Genomic DNA, 19,301 nt, shown 5'->3' on the forward strand with positions numbered 1-19,301 from the left:
ACAACTTCTTCCTGATGTCCAACCCAATTCTGCCCTGCTCCAGTTCCAAACCCTTGCCCCAGGTCCTATCCCCACAGCCCCTTCTGAACAGTCCCTCCCCAGCAGGCCTGCAGTTCTCCTGCAGATATTGAAATGCAGCTCTGAGCTCCCCATGGAGCCTTCTCCAGGCTGCACAGCCCCAACCCTCCCAGCCTGTCCCCATAGCAGAGTTTCTCTAGCCCTCTGATCATCTTGGTGGCCTCCTCTGGACCCTCTCCAGCATGTCCTTGTCTCTTTCCTGCTGATGTTTTGTTTGGTTGGGGTTTTGCACTGCTGGTGGCTCTTCAGCTGTGTGTTTGCTTAGTCATTTGTTTGTTGTTGGGGGTTTTGTTGCTGTCTTGGTTTGTTTGGGGTGGTTGGGGCGTGTTTGGGGTTGTTGGGATTTGTTTGGGGTTGTGGTTGGGGTTTGGTTGGGGTAGTTGGTGTTTGGAGTTGTGGTTGGGGTCTGTTTGGGGTTGTGGTTGGGGTTTGGTTGGGGTTGTGGTTGGGGTTTGGTTGGGGTGGTTGGGGAATGTTTGGGGTTGTGGTTGGGGTTTGTTTGGGGTTGTGGTTGGGGTTTGTTTGGGGTGGTTGGGGTTTTTTTGGGGTTGTGGTTGGGGTTTGTTTGGGGTTGTGGTTGGGGTTTGTTTGGGGTGGTTGGGGAATGTTTGGGGTTGAGGTTGTGGTTTGTTTGAGGTGATTGATGTTTGTTTGGGGTTGTGGCTGGGGTTTGTTTGGGGTGGTTGGGGTTTGGTTGGGGTTGATGGTGTTTGTTTGGGGTTGTGGTTGGGGTTTGGGGTTGTTGGGGTTTTTTTGGGGTGGTTGGGGTTTGTTTGGGGTGGTTGGGGTTTGTTTGGGGTTGTGGTTGGGGTTTGTTTGGGGTGGTTGGGGTTTGTTTGGGGTTGTGGCTGGGGTTTGTTTGGGATTGTGGTTGGGGTTTGTTTGGGGTGGTTGGGGTTTGTTTGGGGTTGTGGCTGGGGTTTGTTTGGGATTGTGGTTTGTTTGGGGTGGTTGGGGTTTGTTTGGGGTTGTGGCTGGGGTTTGGGGTGGTTGGGGTTTGTTTGGGGTGGTTGGTGTTTGGGGTTGTGGCTGGGGTTTGTTTGGGGTGGTTGGGGTTTTTTTGGGGTTGTGGTTGGGGTTTGGGGTTGTTGGGGTTTGTTTGGGGTTGTGGTTGGGGATGTTTGGGGTTGTGGTTGTGGTTTGGGGTGGTTGGTGTTTGTTTGGGGTTGTGGCTGGGGTTTGTTTGGGGTTGTGGCTGGGGTTTTTTTGGGGTTGTGTTTGGGGTTTGTTTGGGGTGGTTGGAGTTTGTTTGGGGTGGTGTTTGGGGTTGTTGGGGTTTTTTGGGGTGGTTGGGGTTTTTTTGGGGCTGTGGTTGGGGTTTGTTTGGGGTGGTTGGGGTTTGTTTTGGGGTTGTGGTTGGGGTTTGTTTGGGGTGGTTGGGGTTTGGTTGGGGTTTGTTTGGGGTTGTGGTTGGGGTTTGTTTGGGGTGGTTGCGAAATGTTTGGGGTTGTGGTTGATGTTTGTTTGGGGTGGTTGATGTTTGTTTGGGGTTGTGGCTGGGGTTTGTTTGGGGTGGTTGGGGTTTGGTTGGGGTTGATGGTGTTTGTTTGGGGTTGTGGTTGGGGAATGTTTGGGGTTGTGGTTGTGGTTTGGGGTGGTTGGTGTTTGTTTGGGGTTGTGGCTGGGGTTTGTTTGGGGTTGTGGTTGGGGTTTTTTTGGGGTTGTGATTGGGGTTTGTTTGGGGTGGTTGGAGTTTGTTTGGGGTGGTGTTTGGGGTTGTTGGGTTTTTTTGGGGTGGTTGGGGTTTTTTTGGGGCTGTGGTTGGGGTTTGTTTGGGGTGGTTGGGGTTTGTTTGGGGTTGTGGTTGGGGTTTGTTTGGGGTGGTTGGGGTTTGGTTGGGGTTGTGGTTGGGGTTTGTTTGGGGTGGTTGGGGATGTTTGGGGTTGTGGTTGATGTTTGTTTGGGGTGGTTGATGTTTGTTTGGGGTTGTGGCTGGGGTTTGTTTGGGGTGGTTGGGGTTTGGTTGGGGTTGTGGTGTTGTTTGGGGTTGTGGTTGGGGTTTGGGGTGGTTGGGGTTTGTTTGGGGTGGTTGTGGTTTGTTTGGGGTGGTTGGGGAATGTTTGGGGTTGTGGTTGTGGTTTGTTTGGGGTGGTTGGTGTTTGTTTGGGGTTGTGGCTGGGGTTTGTTTGGGGTGGTTGGGGTTTGTTTGGGGTTGGGGTTGGGGTTTGGGGTTGTTGGGTTTTTTTTGGGGTGGTTGGGGTTTGTTTGGGGTGGTTGGGGTTTGTTTGGGGTTGTGGTTGGGGTTTGTTTGGGGTGGTTGGGGTTTGTTTGGAGTTGTTGGGGTGTGGTTGGGGTTTGGGGTTGTGTTTGGGGTTTGTTTGGGGTGGTTGGGGTTTGTTTGGGGTTGTGGCTGGGGTTTGTTTGGGGTGGTTGGGGTTTATTTGGGGTGGTTGGGGTTTGTTTGGAGTTGTTGGGGTTTGTTTGGAGTTGTTGGGGTTTGTTTGGGGTGGTTTGGGTTTGTTTGGGGTGGTTGGGGTTTGTTTGGAATGGTTGGGGTTTGTTTGGAGTTGTTGGGGTTTGTTTGGGGTTGTGGTTGGGGTTTGTTTGGGGTGGTTGGGGTTTGTTTGGGGTGGTTGGGGTTTGTTTGGGATTGTGGTTGGGGTTTGTTTGGAGTTGTTGGGGTGTGGTTGGGGTTTGTTTGGGGTTGTGGTTGGGGTTTGTTTGGGGTGGTTGGGGTTTGTTTGGGGTTGTGGCTGGGGTTTGTTTGGGGTGGTTGGGGTTTGTTTTGAGTTGTTGGGGTTTGTTTGGAGTTGTTGGGGTTTGTTTGGGGTTGTGGTTGGGGTTTATTTGGGGTGGTTGGCGTTTGTTTGGGGTGGTTGGGGTTTGTTTGGAGTTGTTGGGGTTTGTTTGGGGTTGTGGTTGGGGTTTGTTTGGGTTCTCTGGTTGTTTGGTTTGCTCTGGATTTTGTCTTTCCCTCCCACCAGGCTGGGAAGGCCTGCACTGTGAGCTGGATGTTGACGAGTGCCTCTCCAACCCTTGCATCCATGGCATCTGTGTTCAGCAGCACCCCACCTTTGGTTATTCCTGCTTTTGCAAGCCAGGATTTGTGGTGAGATGCTGCCATCCTCCTTTTCTCCTCCCAGTGAGGCTGCCCACCCCCTGCTGACGCAGCACTTACACTTCCCTTGGTCCCCTCACCCACCCTCACCTTGGCCTTTCTGGAGAACACCACCCTTTGGTAACAAATCCTTGCTGCTGTTCATGGAATTGTTTCAGTTGGAAGAGACCTTTTAGGATCATCAAGGCCAGCCCTCAACCCAAGCCCAGCATGGCCACTCCACCATGTTTGGTTTATGACCAGGAGCTCCCAGGTTCCAAACAAATATTTCCCTATTTGCCAGGAAGTGCCCATGGTGACCCTGTCACTTGTCAGCCAATGTTGGTGTCATTAGACACTAATTATTGCCTTCCAGTGCCAATTAATCCTTTTCTTTCACACACCAGCTCGTGTCATTACCCCTGAAGAGAACCCAGACTTGAAACTCTTCCATACAGTAAACAAATTCCCTGGAACTAAAGCAAATAATTCCTCTGAAGCCTTCCCCCTGTGGTAGAATGGCTGAGGCTGGAAAGGAGCCCAGAGATCCTCCACTCCAAGCCTGGCTTTTATTCTCTCCTTCACACCCCCAAAGGATTCTTGGAGGGTGGCTGAATGCAGCATCAGACAATCAGTGAGGTTGGAAGAGCCCTCTGAGATCACCCAGCCTGACCACCAACCCCACCCTGGCCCCGAGTGCCATGGCCACAGGTTTCTGGAGCCCCTGCAGGGCTGGGGACTCCACCAGCTCCCTGGGCAGCCTGAGTGTGATCTGCACTTTGCCTTCAGGAGTTGCTGTTTGTGTTGCTGGTTTTCCTGGCAGGGCAGAAGCTGTGAGCTGAACTACGACGACTGCCTCCTGCACTCCTGCTCCCCCGCCTTCCTTTGTGTGGATGGCATCAACAACATCAGCTGCCTGCCCCCCCGCCACCACAGCAGCCCACCTGCCCCTGAAGTGCCTCCTGCTGAGGTTTTGGACCAGAACCTTCCCCCAGCCCTGCCTGTGTTTGTGGATCCTTGGGCCAAAGAGGTTTCTCCTGGAGCTCCTGCAGGAAGGGTGGCCCAAGGTAAGCAGAAAACTGAGACCTGAAGCTAGCAGAGTTTATTCCTTAGAGTCACAGAATGGGATGGGTTAGAAGGGACCTTCAAGACCATCCAGTGCCAACCCCCTGCCATGGGCAGGGACACCTTCCACCAGCTTATCTGGAGTTTTTTGCTCCTCGTGTGCCTCTGGAAAGTTCTCTAATTTATGGCTCGTTGAGCAGAACAGAGGAACTGCAGAGTGCTGCTTGCTGCCAGGACAGAACATGGCAAGCACAGGAGGGCAGCTGGCATGGCTGCAGCTCTGAGGCACAAATCATGGGAGCAGGAAATGGGTCAGGCTGGAAGGGACCTCAAAGGTCACAGAGTCACAGAATGGGTTGGGTTGGAAGGCACCTCAGAGATCATCCAGTGCCAACCCCCTGCGACAGGCAGGGACACCTCCCACCAGCCCAGGTTGCTCAGGGCCTCATCCAGCCTGGCCTTGATCACCTCCAGGGAGGAGGCATCCACAGCCTCTCTGGGCAACCTGTGCCAGTCTCTCCCCACCCTCACTGTCAGGAATTTCTTCCTCCTCTCCAGTCTCACTCTGCCCTCTCCCATCTCAAAGCCATTGTCCCTCATCCTGGCACTCCCAGCCCTTGGTCCAAAGTCCTTCCCCAGCTCTCCTGGAGCCCCTTCAGGTACTGGAAGGCTGCTCTGAGGTCTCCCTGGAGCCTTCTCTTTTCCAGGCTCTCCCAGCCTGCCCCCACATGGGAGGTTCTCCAGCCCTCTGATCATCTTTGTGTCCTCCTCTGGACCCTCTCCAGCAGCTCTGTGTCCTTCTCCTGCTGGGGACAGCAGAACTGGAGGCAGGATTGGAGGTGAGATCTGAGCAGAGCAGAGTCCAGGGGCAGAATCCCTTCTCCTGCCCTACTGCCCACACTCCTCTGGCTGCAGCCCAGCACAGGATTTGGGACACACTCACACTTCTCTTAGCAGCAAAATATTCTTGTGAGCCAAACAGCTCCCATGGTGTAGCCTCCTCTGGGAATCACTTCTTCTGCCCCCCAGCTCTGCTTGGGAACAGTGTCTGAACACATCAGTGTCCAGCCTGAGTGACAACAGCTTCAGGCTGCCTTTGAGCACTGCTCAGGACAAAGGACACAAAGAATCAGAAGGGAAACACAAATCACAGAGTGGTAGGGGTTCGACAGGACCTCCAGAGATCATCATTGCAGATGACACTCAGTTGGGTGGCAGTGGTGATCTGCTGGAGGGCAGGAAGGCTCTCCAGAAGGACCTGGCCAGGCTGCATCCATGGCTGAGGCCAATGGGATGAGGTCCAACAAGGCCAAGGGCTGGGTCCTGCCCTTGGGGCACAGCAACCCCAGGAAGGCTCCAGGCTGAGGGCAGAGTGGTTGGAAAGTGCCCAACAGAGAACGCCATGGGGGTGCTGGGTGCCAGCAGCTGGAGATGAGCCAGGGGGTGCCCAGGTGGGCAAGAAGGGCACCAGCAGCCTGGCCTGGAGCAGCAATGGTGTGGGCAGCAGCAGCAGGGCAGGATTGTGCCCCTGGACTGGGCACCCTGCGCTCCAGGTGTGGCCTCAGTAGTGCTGAATCCTGGGGGACTTCCTTCTCTGTGCAGCTGTAGCCTGTGTGTGTGGACCTGGCCCTGCTGGCTCCATGGCTGGGCTCAGGGATCTGGGAGGGCTTTGCCAACCTTCCTAGTGCTGTGAGGAGCAAAAGCTACAGTCAGGGTGGTGCTCAGTGCAGAAGCTGCAGTCAGGTTGGTGCTCAGTGCAGAAGCTACAGTCAGGTTGGTGCTCAGTGCTCTCTTCTGGCTGCTCAGGGTGGGCTCAGGTTGTGACGGCTCAGGTTGTGACTCTTTGCTAATTCAGAAGACTTCTCCTGGTCCCTCAGCTGTGCTCAGCTGATGCATCTCTGGGATCCAGGCCAGTTCCCCTCTGCCCTTCACTCATTTCTGCAGCTTCTCATCCCTGGGCACTGATCTGCTGCTGGCTTTGCCTCTCACTCCTCTTTATGGATCAGCTGCACCATCTTTTTTTTTTCCCCATGTCTGCACTCAGTTAATTAATCCTGGCCCCAAAACCTTCCTCCTCTCACCCATATTCCTCTTTTCACCTGTTCCTGTGTCTCACCACCCTCCTCCTGGTGTCCACCCTAAACCTGCCCTGCTGCAGTTCCAGGCCATTGCCCCTCATCCCATCACTGCAAGGGCTGCTTGTAGCCCCTTCAGGTACTGCAAGGCTGCTCTGAGGTCTCCCTGTAGCCTTCTCCTCTCCAGGCTGAGCAGCCCCAACTCTCCAGCCTGTCCCCTCTGATCGTCACTGTGGCGCTGCTCCAGCAGGTCCCTCCTGTGCTGAATGCCCCAGAGCTGGGCACAGCCCTGCAGGTGAGGTCTCCCCAGGGGGAGAGTGGTCTGCAGAGGTTCATCCCAGCCCCCAGGACTCCAGGCTGCTGCCATCTGGGTCTGAAAACTGCAGACACCTCCAGTCTTTGCTTCCTTGGTTTTGAGGCTGGCTTTATTTTCCTGCTATTCTCTAGGGACACTTAAATCAAGAGTAGTTACCACAGGTTTACTCATCTGCTGCAGTCAGGTGGAAGAAGCAGCTCATAAAACCCTCCCCTGTGGACTCTGCAGTGTTTTCCACCTCCTGGCTTGAATCCCTCTGAAGCATTTTCAGCCCTGGAGGTGGTTTAGGTCTCACTTAGTGCCTGAGAGAAAACAAAAAGCCCTGGCAGAGGCTGCCCAGGGAGGTGGTGGAGTCCCCATCCCTGGAGGTGTTCCAGAAAGCTGTGGCCATGGCACCTGGGGCCAGGGTTTGGTGGCCATGGGGGGGCTTGGGCTGGAGGATCTCAGAGGGCTTTTCCTACCCAAACAAGTTCATGGTTCTGTGACCTAAGGACACAAAAATGAATCTTTTCCCCTTATGCTTCTGCTGAGTTCTGCCACCCTGAAGGCCAAGATGTCCTCAGGGTTGGGCTTCTGCCTAGTAGCCCAGGGTGTGGAGGGTGCAGGTAGTGAGTCCCAGACAAGGGAAATGAAATGAACCTGGGTCTGCCCCGGGCTGAGCAGGGTAAAACTGGCTTGGAGCAGCCAAGCTGAGCAGTGGCAGTGCCAGCAGCTCTGTGGCAGTGCTGGGCAGGACCATGATGATCCCTCTGTAGCTCCTGGAGAGGTCACTTGGATGTGTCAGAGCACAGCAGAAGGTCCTGACCTTCAGCTCCCGTGCTCAGGCACCTGTTTGTGGTCCTTCAGCAGACACCTGGCAGCTGCAGAGGGCTCAGAAGCACTGTCACTGCTTCCCTGGTTTCTGTTACCTGCATGGAGGTGGAGTCCTGCTTCCTGCACAGCTCTATGGTGGTTGGCTGAAAAATGGTTCCCTTCCCAAGTCCTGCAGAGGTCTTGATTCCCTATGAGGGAGGGCAGGAAGCCAGTCTGCAGGGGCTGGGCCCTGATCACTCCAGTGCTGGTGGTGCTCAGTCATGGAATCGTGGAAGGAAGGTGGAAGCAGAACAGGCAGCACTCAGCAGAGTGAATGTTCAGGGAGCTGCTTTGACCTTGGCTTTGGTTCTCTAAAGCCCAGCACTGCAGGCTGCAGCAGGGGAGGGTGAGGATGAACATCAGGAAACAATTCTGTGCTGCAGGAGTGGTCAGGGACTTGTCTGGTGTGAGGGTGCTGAGCCCTGGAGCAGGCTGCCCAGAGAGGTTGTGGAGTCTCCTTCTCTGGAGCCTTCCCAGCCCCACCTGGCTGTGTTCCTGTGTGCCCTGCCTTTGGAGTGGGTGATCTCCAGAGGTCCCCTTCAACCCCTAACATTCTGTTGTGGCTGCCCCCTCCCTGGAGGTGTTCCAGGCCAGGCTGGATGAGACCTTGAGCAAGCTGGGCTGGTGGGAGGTGTCCCTGACCCATGGCAGGGGGTTGGCACTGGATGATCTCTGAGGTGCCTTCCAGCCTTGGCCATTCTGTGATTCTCTGACCCTGTACCTCTGATCACCTGAGCAGGGTGAGGAGAAGGCACTGAGAGCAGCAGCCAAAGGGCTTTGTGTGCTGAGAGCTCTCCACATTCTCTTCCCAGACTTCAGTGATGCTCACTACCAGGGGGACTCCTACCTGCAATTCCAGGGCTGGCATCTGAGCATGGAAAACTTCATCCACTTGCAGTTCATCACCTCCAGCCCTCATGGACTCCTGTTGTATGTTGCCCAGAGCTCAGGCAGGAGAGGACACTTTTTCCTTCAGCTATTCATCCAACATGGCACCCTGCAGGTAAGGCATCCAGCCCTGCCCAGGAAGGCAGCAAGATGCCATGTGGGGAAGGGGTAGGTAGTGGTTGTCTGTCTCCTGGAGTAGAATTTAGTAGATAGAGCTACAGAGAGGCTTGATGAAGATGATCCCAGGGCTGGAGCAGCTCTGCTGTGAGGCCAGGCTGAGGGAGCTGGGGTGCAGCATGGAGAGGAGAAGGCTCCAGGGGGACCTCAGAGCTGCCTGCCATGACCTGAAGGGATCCTGCAGGAAGGTTGCAGAAGGACTTCTCATGAGGGTGTCTCAGACAGGCCAAGGGGGAATGGTTTGGAGCTGAGGCAGAGCAGGGTCAGAGTGGAGCTGAGGAAGAAGTTCTTGAGTGCCAGGGTGGTGAGACTCTGGCACAGGCTGCCCAGGGAGGCTGTGGCTGCCTCCTGCCTGAGGGTGTTCCAAGCCAGGCTGGATGAGACCTTGAGCAGCTGATTCTAGCTGAGAGGTGTCCCTGGGCATGGTGAGGAGCTTGGAGGAGATGAGCTCTGAGCTCCCTTCCATCCTGAGCCACTCTTGGATAGGATTTGATGAACTCAGTCAGGAAGTTATCCTAGGCACAGAGAGCACCTATGGCTCTCGTCCATCTTAGTTGTATTCACAGTGAAGTACCAACACAGACAAATATTTTCCTACCCTACCCCAAGCCCCACAAACACCAAAGTCCTCTGAGTGCCAAAAACCTCTTCAGAGGTCCCAAAGTGGCACGTTAAGAGTCATTGCTTTCCTTTCATCTTTCACAAAGATGTTCAATCACACCCAGATTTAAAACCCGAGGCAGAAAGGGCTTCAGACTCCCACTCAAGCCCCAATTTACCAGCAGACAAGCCATGAAATCAGGAGCTGGTTCACCTTAGCAGAGGAAATTCAATGGTGTTGCAAAGTGCTCAGCCCTTTCATGCCCCATTAGGTGTGTGGAACTGGAAGGAGGCTGTCAAAGGGTGAGTAAAATCCAGCCCTGTCCAGAGTGGATTGCAGCTGGGCTGCAGATGGTCAGGTTCTGTGTAGGTCAGGTCCACAGGAGCTGGCTGTGAGCTACTCAACCTCTCAAGCCTTTTCCTGCAGGCTAGGAAGCAGCCAGGTGGGCTTTGCACATCTCTGGTGCTCCAGACATCCTCATCCTCAGGGTTCATGAGCAGCTCTGCTGTGAGGCCAGGCTGAGGGAGCTGGGGGTATGCAGCCTGGACAGGAGAAGGCTCCAGGGGGACCTCAGAGCTGCCTGCCAGGACCTGAAGGGATCCTGCAGGAAGGCTGCAGGGAGACTCTCATGAGGGTGTCTGAGACAGGCCAAGGGGGAATGGTTTGAAGCTGAGGCAGAGCAGGGTCAGACTGGAGCTGAGGAAGAAGTTCTTCAGTGCCAGGGTGGTGAGACTCTGGCACAGGCTGCCCAGGGAGGCTGTGGCTGCCTCCTGCCTGGGGATGTTCCAGGCCAGCCTGGATGAGACCTTGAGCAGCTGATTCTAGCTGAGAGGTGTCCCTGGGCATGGTGAGGAGCTTGAAGGAGATGAGCTCTGAGCTTCCTTCCATCCTGAGCCCTCCTAGGATTCATTTTCCCACACGTGCCATCCCTCAGGATTTAGGAAACCTTTCAGTATTTTTCAAGTCCTTTTTCTGAGCCTGAGTTCAGCTGTTGGGGGTCTCTGCACCAAAAGCTTTTTTTCCCCTACCCTGCAGTTGGAGTTTGCCTGTGATGAAGCAGCAGAGGTCAACAGCATCACTGCAGCTGCTGGGGTGGATGATGGACGCTGGTACGAGGTGCAGATCAGGTAAGGGTCCTGCCTGCTGCTGCCTCTGCTCCTGCTTTAGAGCCACACAACAGCAGGGAGGGACCTCTGGGAGGGACCTCTGCAGCTCACCCAGACCACCCCTCTGCCAGAACAGGGTACCCAGGGCAGGGCACTCAGGGACACAGCCAGGTGGGGCTCAAAGGCTCCAGAGCAGGAGACTCCACAACCCCTCTGGGCAGCCTGCTACAGGGCTAAGCAGCCTGACACCAAACAAGTTTCTCCTTAAGTTCCTGGCTTCCAGTTTGTGTCCATTGCCCCTTGCCCTCTCACTTCTTCTTGAGGAAAGAGACCACTTGGAACCTCTTTCAGGGAGCTGGAGAGAGAAGGGCTCCCTGCAGCCTCCTTTTCTTCAGTCCTCCATCTGCCCTCAAATTTCTCTAAAATCTTAGCTTACAGCTTGGCTTCTTAAAAGGAGCCATGGCACTTTCCCTCAGAGCAGAGTCATGCTTTTTGCTGCTGATGCTACTGGAGCACAGTAAGAGACCTTAGAGCAGCCTTCCAGCACCTGAAGGTGCTCCAGGAGAGCTGGGGAGGGACTCTGGCCGAGGCCTGTGTGCTGGCTTGCACCCCTCCTTGCAGGGGGCAGAGAGAACCCAGCCCCCAGGTGGACCAAACAAGCTCGATGCAGGTGGGCAGAGAGAGAGAGACTTTGGTTTTCCCCCTCCCAGGAGGAGGGGTGGCCTGGGTCACAGGTGGTCTGTTCCCCTCCCCCTTCCTGTCCAGCAAGCCTATAAAAAGGGCACTCATCCCTTACTGCCCTCTGTTTCTTGCCTCCTCTGTGGCTGCTGCCTCCTGCACTGACCCCGTGGTCAGAGCCCATTTCTCCAAGCTGCATCCAGGCCTCCCAAAGGACTGAATCCACTTGCATCCAGGGGAATGCAAGGCCATTCAGGCTTGCTTTTGGATATTTTCCTCTTTATCCTTATCTCTTACCTTGGTGCTAGATCTATATTCTGTGAAAAATTGACCTCTTCTACTTCCAAACTGATTCCAGGCTCTTCTCTCTGGTGACTTTTTATCTCTCCTCTCCCCTACCCTACCCTTTTTTTGTTTGATTTTTTGTCTGTTTCTACCTTACTAGGAAAAGGGAGGAGGAATCTCAATCTCTTATCATTTGAGCTTTTAACTCCAGCTACAACTCAAACCAGCACAGGCTGGGAGTGCCAGCATGAGGGATAATGGCTTTGAGCTGGGAGAGGGCAGATTGAGACTGGAGAGGAGGAAGAAATTCCTGACAGTGAGGGTGTGGGGAGACACTGGAATAGGTTGTCCAGAGAGGCTGTGGATGCCTCCTCCCTGGAGGTGTTCAAGGCCAGACTGGATGAGGTCTTGAGCAGCCTGGGCTGGTGGGAGGTGTCCCTGCCCATGGCAGGGGGTTGGCACTGGATGACCTTTTAGGTCCCTTCCAACCCAACCCAACCCATTCTGTGATTCTGTGGTTGCTGCAGGCCAGGCTTAGCCTCACAGTTCTTCAACACCTGAAGGCATCTCTGCAGAGCTGCCATGACCTTTCTGACTTTGTTCCTGCAGAAGGAGATGGAGCTTGAGGGTTTGTTTAGGAAGGTTGGCAAGAGATTAGAGAAATTCACCCCACAGAAGCCTGTGAGGGGATGCTGAAGGCTGCTCTGACTTCTGTGCTGCAAGAGTGGTCAGGGACTGGCAGAGGCTGCCCAGGGAGGTGGTGGAGTCCCCATCCCTGGAGGTGTTCCAGAAAGCTGTGGCCATGGCACCTGGGGCCAGGGTTTGGTGGCCATGGTGGGGTTGGGCTGGAGGATCTCAGAGGGCTTTGCCAAGCCAAAGAGCTCCAGGATTCTCTGAGCTGCATTTAGTACTGCAGATGTGAGCTCTGTGAAGAGAAGAGGCTGCTGTGTTTATTCACTCCTCAGAGCACCAGACACAGGCTGGGGTGTTGGGTTTGGGGTTATTTTTTCCCACTGTGTCAGCAACATTTCCATCATGCCTTGTCTTGAGCTCTGTTGTTCTCATTCATTTGGCTCAATCGTTCTCTAGGAACAGAAAATCAGGTCCAGGGACTAGGAGTCTGCTGTCAGGGGGGGACAGAATTCATGTGGTGTTGCCTTCTCAGCTCATCTGCAGCAAGGAAGCTGCTGCTGCTGCCTGGTGTCTCAGCAGGGCACAGGCAGCAGCAGCAGGTGTGAGGAACCTCAAAAGCTGCAGCCTGGAGTGAGAATTTAATGACTGTGGAGGGAGCTGGGATGCTTTCTGTCTGAGTAAACCCCCTGGGGACAGCAGCAGATTGGATGGCAGCAGGGAGAATCCTTCACAGATGGAGTGCTCAGGGGCTGGCACAGGCTGCCCACAGGGAAGTGGTGCAGTCCCCACCCCTGGAGGGGTCCAAGACACCTGTGGCCAGGCACCTGGGCAATAGTGCAACCAGCAGGAGCAGGATCAGGCCCCATCCCTGGGGACATTCAGTCTCAGCCTTGCTGTGTCCCTGCTCTAGTTGGACCTCCAGAGGTCCTTTCCAACCCTTGCCAGTCTGTGATCCACTCTTGCAGATGCAGTGTATTTTAAGCTGCTTTGCTGGGTTATTTTGGGTTGGTTTTAGTGGGATGCTGGAATTGTTTGAGGTCAGTGACTGACTCTTGTCCAATGATCAAGCTTTCAGTGACCTCTGTTCTCCTCAGCCATCACAAGGTGCTTGGGGGTGGGGTTAGAGATTGCACTGCTGAGATTTTTCAGATGGCTTCATTCACATGGGAGCTCAGACCCCAGAGCCACAGCTGTTCCCAGCAGCTTTCAGCTTTATGCTTTTGTAACATCAACCCAAGTCTTGCTTGGTCATCCTCCCTCCCTGCTTTGGTGACAGCCTCATTCCTTTGCCAGCTGCAGAGCAATCTCAGCTGTTGGTGGTACTGACCTGGTGCCTGCCTCTCCCCTCCTGCAGGCAAAGCCTGGCACCCTGTGAGGCACAGATGTCAGTCCTGAGGCTGCCAGGAGAAAGAAGAAGCTCTCAGCATGCTCAGGGCACTCCTTCCAAGCTGGGCACAGGACCTGTGTTTGTTGGTGGACTGCCTGGTGGTGATGCAGTGCAGCAGGTCAGTGTCTTCTGTGTCCTTTCAGTCTGGAGCTGCTTCTAGTCTGAGGACTGGCACATGGGACAGGATTGGTACCAGGAGCAGGCTGCCCAGGGAGGCTGTGGAGTCTCCATCTCTGCAGACATTCAGACCCCACCTGGCTGTGTTCCTGTGTGCCCTGCCCTTGGAGTGGGTGATCTCCAGAGGTCCCTTCCAACCCCTAACATTCTGTTGTGGCTGCCCCCTCCCTGGAGGTGTTCCAGGCCAGGCTGGATGAGACCTTGAGCAAGCTGGGCTGGTGGGAGGTGTCCCTGCCCATGGCAGGGGGTTGGCACTGGATGAGTTTTAAGTGACTTGAACCTCTCTGCTGTGAAGAAAGGCTGAGAGCCCTGGGGCTGCTGAGCCTGGAGAGGAGAAGGCTGGGAGGGGATCTGAGCAATGTCTGTAAATATCTGAGGGGTGAGGGGCAAGAAGGGGCCAGGCTCTGGTCAGTGGTGCCCAGGGCAGGACAAGGAGCAGTGGACACCAACTGGAACCCAGGAGGTTCCACCTCAACAGGAGGAGAAACTTCTTTGGTGTGAGGGTGCTGAGCCCTGCAGCAGGCTGCCCAGAGAGTTTGTGGAGTCTCCTTCTCTGGAGCCTTTCCAGCCCTACCTGGCTGTGTTCCTGTGTGCCCTGCCCTGGGTGCCCCTGCTCTGCCAGGGGGTTGGACTGGGTGAGCTCCAGAGGTCCCTTCCAACCCCTGCCGTTTGTGGCTCTGTGATGATTTTCCAGCTGATCACAGCAGCAGGAAGCAAACCAACTCTAAGCATCTTCTCCCATGCAGAGGCCTGGCCCTGGCTCCAATTTCACTGGCTGCATACAGCTGGCACAAGTCAACACCCTGGGACCTTTCAACCTCTCCAGTGCTGTGGGAAGGAGCAATGTTGACAAGTGCAGGTAAAGTCCACCTGGTGCTGTGTTTGAGTTGGAAGGAAATGTTTGTGCTACTGCTGCTTTCTTCCTGGAGTGACCATTTCAGAGAATTTCAGCAACAGGTATAGGAAAGAAAGGTGTCCAGCAGGGCTAGGGAAGTTCTTCTCCCTCTCTACTCTGCCCTGCTGAGACCACAGCTGCAATCCTGTGTCCAGTTTGAGGCTCCCCAGTTCAAGAGAGACAGAGACCTGCTGGAGAGAATCCAAGGGAGAGCCAGGAGGATGCTTAGGGGACTTGAGCATCTCCCCTGTGAAGAGAGACTGAGAGACCTGGGGCTGTTTAGTGCAGAGAAGAGAAGGCTGAGAGGGGATCTGATCAATGTCTATCAATAGCTGAGGGGTGGGTGTCAGGAGGAGGGGGCCAAGCTCTTTTGGGTGGTGCACAGTGATAAGCCAAGGAACAATGAGTTCAAACTTGAACATAGAAGATTTGAGTTCAACAGGAGGAGAAACTTCTTGACAGTGAGGGTGACAGAGCCCTGGAACAGGCTGCCCAGGGGGGTTGTGGAATCTCATTCTCTGGAGACTTTCCAACCCCACCTGGATGCATTCCTGTGCAGACTCCCCTGAGTGATGCTGCTCTGGCAGGGGGTTGGACCTGATGATCTCTGGAGGTCCCTTCCAGCCTCTGCTAGACTCTGAGACTGTGAGTGTAGGCATCTGCTCCCTAGGAACAAATGACAGAAGGAGAGGAAATGTCCCCAGATGGCACCAGGGGAGGGGTAGGTTGGACATTTGCAGAACCTTCTTGCCTGAAAGGGTTCTCCCAGCCTGGCCCAGGCTGCCCAGGAGGTGGCTGAATGCCCATCCCTGGAGGTGTTTCAGGGAGGCAGAGCTGATGGGAGCTGCTGAGGTTAGCCCCAGCCTGGGCAGAGCTAGAGAAGGGTTGGGCTGGGTGAGCTGAGAACTCTTCTCCAACTACTTCTTCATTCTCTTGAGGTCCCTTTCAACCTGTGAGACTGTGAAAGGAGAAAAAAAAAAAAAAAAAACCAAAAAGACATCAAATCATGGAGCTCCCAGTCCAACCACCAACCCAACCCCACCATGGCCACCAAGGCCTGGCCCCAGGTACCATGGCCAGACGGTGCTGGAGCAGCTCCAGGGGTAGCTGTTTGGGTGTTTACTGAAGGGTAAATTTGCTCTCCTGGTTATTTCTTCAGTAGCTCTGAGCCTTTTCCTCTCTCCTTTCAGGACTCCTGTCCCCAGCCCCGAGCCAGCAGCACTCCCTGTGCTTTCTCCTGCCATGCCCGGGTTGCCCGAGCCTGCTGTGCCCTCTGAGATGCCCTCCCTGCTGCCACCTGTGTGCCAGGAGGGGCTGTGCCACAATGGAGGCACCTGCCAGCCGCTCTCTCTGCCCTCAGGGGCCAGCTCCTTCGAGTGCCACTGCCCCCTGCACTTCACTGGCCGCTTCTGCCACAAAGGTACTGGGGGCTGCTCTGAGCTCTGGGGTGCCAGCCCCTGCTGCCTGGGAGCTGGCACAAGGGCAGGGCTGGGCAGCAGCAGGGCTCTCACCTGACCAGCCCAGGGACTGCTGCAAACTCAGGGGTAGGTTCCTGGTGTGAGGTTGGAGCAGCTCTGCTGTGAGGCCAGGCTGAGGGAGCTGGGGGTGTTCAGCCTGGAGAGGAGAAGGCTCCAGGGGGCCTCAGAGCTGCCTGCCAGGACCTGAAGGGATCCTGCAGGAAGGCTGCAGAGGAACTTATCCTGAGGGTGTCTAGAGACAGGCCAAGGGGGGATGGAGGAAGGATGGAGGGAGACTGTTCCCTGCAGGGACAGCACCAGGGGCAGTGGTTTGAAATGAGAGCAGAGCAGATTGAGATTGGATGTGAGGAACAAGTTCTGCACCAGGAGGGTGCTGGAACACTGCAACAGGTTGCCCAGGGAGGTGGTTGGGGACCCATCCCTGGAGACATTCAAGGCTCTGAGCAACATGATCTAGTGGAGGATGTCCCTGCTGAGTGCAGAGGGGGTTGGACTGGAGGAGCTTTGGAGGTCCCTTCCAACCCAAGCCAGTCCATAATAATTCTATGAATTATGTCCAGGAAAACCTTTTTGTTCAGAGCTGGTGGCTCTGCAATCCCTGCACACAGGTAGGGGAAGCACAAAGCTCCTCCCTGAAGGTAGATGGTTGCCTCTTACCCTAAAGTTCACTGAGAGAGCTGTGGAACATCATTGCTGAGGACAAGGCTCTGCCTGCCTGCTAATTACAGGATTAACATTTTGCAAGCCTCCCCCCACCGCTAATATTTTTTTTTTCAGTATTCTGGGAAGGTTTGCTAAAATGTTCCATGAAAAGGCAGAGTGCAATGTGCTGGGCTTGGGAAGAGGAGAGCTGCTGGCTCTGAGAGGCTGCCTGAAGGGCTTTGTGTATTGCTTTAGGTCAGGTCCTCTGCAACAAGGTTGCAAAGGCAGCAGGGAAATGGAGAGCTCTGAGCTCTGAGTTTGTCTGTGACAGGCACAGAATCACAGCCTGGCAGGGGTGGAAGGGACCTCTGGAGCTCACCCAGTCCAACCCCCTGGCAGAGCAGGGGCACCCAGGGCAGGGCACACAGGAACACAGCCAGGTGGGGCTGGAAAGGCTCCAGAGGAGACTCCACAACCTCTCTGGGCAGCCTGCTCCAGGGCTCAGCACCCTCGCAACAAAGAAGTTTCTCCTGGATTCCAGTTGGTGTCCACTGCCCCTTGTCCTGTCACAGGACACTCCTGAACAGAGCCTGGCCCCTTCTTGCCCCTCACCCCTGAGATATTTACAGACATTGCTAAGATCCCCTCCCAGCCTTCTCCTCTCCAGGCTCAGCAGCCCCAGGGCTATCAGCCTTTCTCCCTCACAGAGATGTTCCAGGCCTTTCAGCATCCTTGCAGCTCTTTGTAGGACTCTCTCCAGCAGATCCCTGTCCCTGCTGAACTGGGGAGCCCCGAACTGGGCCCAGCAGCAAAACTGGGCAGAGCAGCAGGGGGCAGATTTCTCTTGGTTGCTGTTTTGTTGTCTGGAAGCAGCTGCTCTCAGCTCATCCATTGCTTCCCAGCTCTCTGCAGCTTCAGCTGAGCTGAGCTGGGTCTGGTAGTGCTGGGCTGTGGTGGGGATGCTTCAGGAAATATCCAGGTCAGGTTTTGTCTGGAGCCAGGCAGAATCCCTAGGAATTTTCTGCACCATGTTTATTTCACTTTGATTTTCTTCCCATGGTGATCATGAGATAAAAGATTAAATTCCACTTCAGGCTGTGAAATTTGGTTCCTTGGGACATTCTGTGAGCTGGAGATGGAGAGAGCAGCTCAGGTATTCATCACTGCCTTGATGTAGCTGCTGAGCCCTCTGCCTGCTGGGAACAGCTCTATTCCTGGTGGGATGCAAAAGCCTTCTTGTATTGAGCAGCAAGAAGCTTCTCCTCACAGCCAACCTAACCCTCCCCTGCTGCAACTTGAGGCCACATCCTGTTGTCAAGAAGAGATCAACCCCAGCCTGGCTCCAACTTCCTGTCAGGGAGCTGTAGAGAGCAAGGAGGTCTCCTCCAGCCTCCTCTTCTCCAGACTAAACAACCTTATTCACAGAGGTGTTGATGGAGAGAGCAAGGCATGGAGGAGAAGCTGGGCAGGAGCCAGCAGTGGGCACTGGCAGCACAGAAGGCCAAGGGCAGCCTGGGCTTTATCCAAAGCAGTGTGGCCAGAGCTGGAGAGAGAGGATCCTGCCCCTCTGTACTGCTCTGCTCTGCTCTGGGGAGACCTCACCTGCAGGGCTGTGTCCAGATATGGAGCCCTCAGCACAAGAGAGACCTGGAGCTGATGGAGAGGTTCCAGAGGAGGCCACAAAGATGATCAGAGGGCTGGAGAACCTCTGCTGTGGGGACAGGCTGAGGGAGCTGGGGGTGCTCAGCCTGGAAAAGAGAAGGCTGCAGGGAGACCTCAGAGCTGCATTTCAATCTCTGCAGGGGAGCTGCAGGCAGGCTGGGGAGCGACTGTGCAGAAGGGACTGTGGAGACAGGACCAGGGGCAAGGGTTTGGAACTGGAGCAGGGCAGGGTTAGGTTGGACATCAGGAGGAAGTTCTGCACAGTGAGGCTGGGGAGACACTGGAACAGGCTGCCCAGGGAGGTGGTGGAGGCTCCATCCCTGGAGCCATTCAAGCTCAGCCTTGCTGTGTCCCTGGGCAGCCTGCTCTAGCTGGAGGTGTCCCTGCTGCCTGCAGGGGGCTGGACAAGATGAGCTTGGAGGGTCCCTCAGTTCCATGACTCTCAGATTAAATGTAGTGCTGAAGCTCTCTTTTTGCCTTGTTTCAGACATAGCACTTTTTTTTCCATCCTTCACTGGAAATTCTTACCTGGAGCTACCTTCCCTGACCCCTGGATCTGGGAGCAGGGCTGCCCCTGGGCAGGAGCCCACCAGTGTGACAACTCTGCACCTGACAGTGAAGACAACAGCTCCACGTGGCACCATTCTCTACAGTGAGTACCAAGGGCGCTTGCAGCTCTGCATCAGCTGGGGCTCCTCCAGGTCCCACTTCAGCCTGGCACTTCCCACTCAGCAGCAAAATCAGGCATTACAAGGCAGGAGAAGCCTTGTTGGGATCCTGATGCTCCCATCTGGAACCTTTTGCTCCTTGTGTGCCTCTGGAAAGTTCTCTAATTTATGGCTCGTTGAGCAGAACAGAGGAACTGCAGAGTGCTGCTTGCTGCCAGGACAGAACATGGCAAGCACAGGAGGGCAGCTGGCAGGGCTGCAGCTCTGAGGCACAAATCATGGGAGCAGGAGATGGGTCAGGCTGGAAGGGACCTCAAAGGCCACAGAGTCACAGAATGGGTTGGGTTGGAAAGCACCTCAGAGATCATCCAGTGCCAACCCCCTGCGACAGGCAGGGACACCTCCCACCAGCCCAGGTTGCTCAGGGCCTCATCCAGCCTGGCCTTGAACATCTCCAGGGAGGAGGCATCCACAGCCTCCCTGGGCAACCTGTTCCAGTCTCTCCCCACCATTACTGTCAGGAATTTCTTCCTCCTCTCCAGTCTCACTCTGCCCTCTCCCAGCTGAAATTATTGTCCCTCAGCCTGGCACTCCCAGCCCT

General features: G+C 55.2%; 1 protein-coding gene across 1 annotated transcript in view; it reads left to right on the plus strand.

The window, feature by feature from the left end:
* Positions 1–19,301, plus strand: part of EYS (eyes shut homolog) — a 103,614-nt gene that overhangs the window by 67,260 nt on the left and 17,053 nt on the right. Inside the window, exons 30-37 of the mRNA XM_054397483.1 lie at positions 3,003–3,127; positions 3,939–4,182; positions 8,236–8,426; positions 10,125–10,216; positions 13,146–13,296; positions 14,102–14,214; positions 15,441–15,670; positions 18,520–18,684. Of these exons, the coding sequence (XP_054253458.1) occupies positions 3,003–3,127; positions 3,939–4,182; positions 8,236–8,426; positions 10,125–10,216; positions 13,146–13,296; positions 14,102–14,214; positions 15,441–15,670; positions 18,520–18,684 (1,311 nt within the window). The remainder of the gene's footprint in view (positions 1–3,002; positions 3,128–3,938; positions 4,183–8,235; positions 8,427–10,124; positions 10,217–13,145; positions 13,297–14,101; positions 14,215–15,440; positions 15,671–18,519; positions 18,685–19,301) is intronic.

This window comes from Indicator indicator, chromosome 2 (assembly GCF_027791375.1).
Source record: "Indicator indicator isolate 239-I01 chromosome 2, UM_Iind_1.1, whole genome shotgun sequence".
In the NCBI taxonomy this organism is placed as follows: domain Eukaryota; kingdom Metazoa; phylum Chordata; class Aves; order Piciformes; family Indicatoridae; genus Indicator; species Indicator indicator.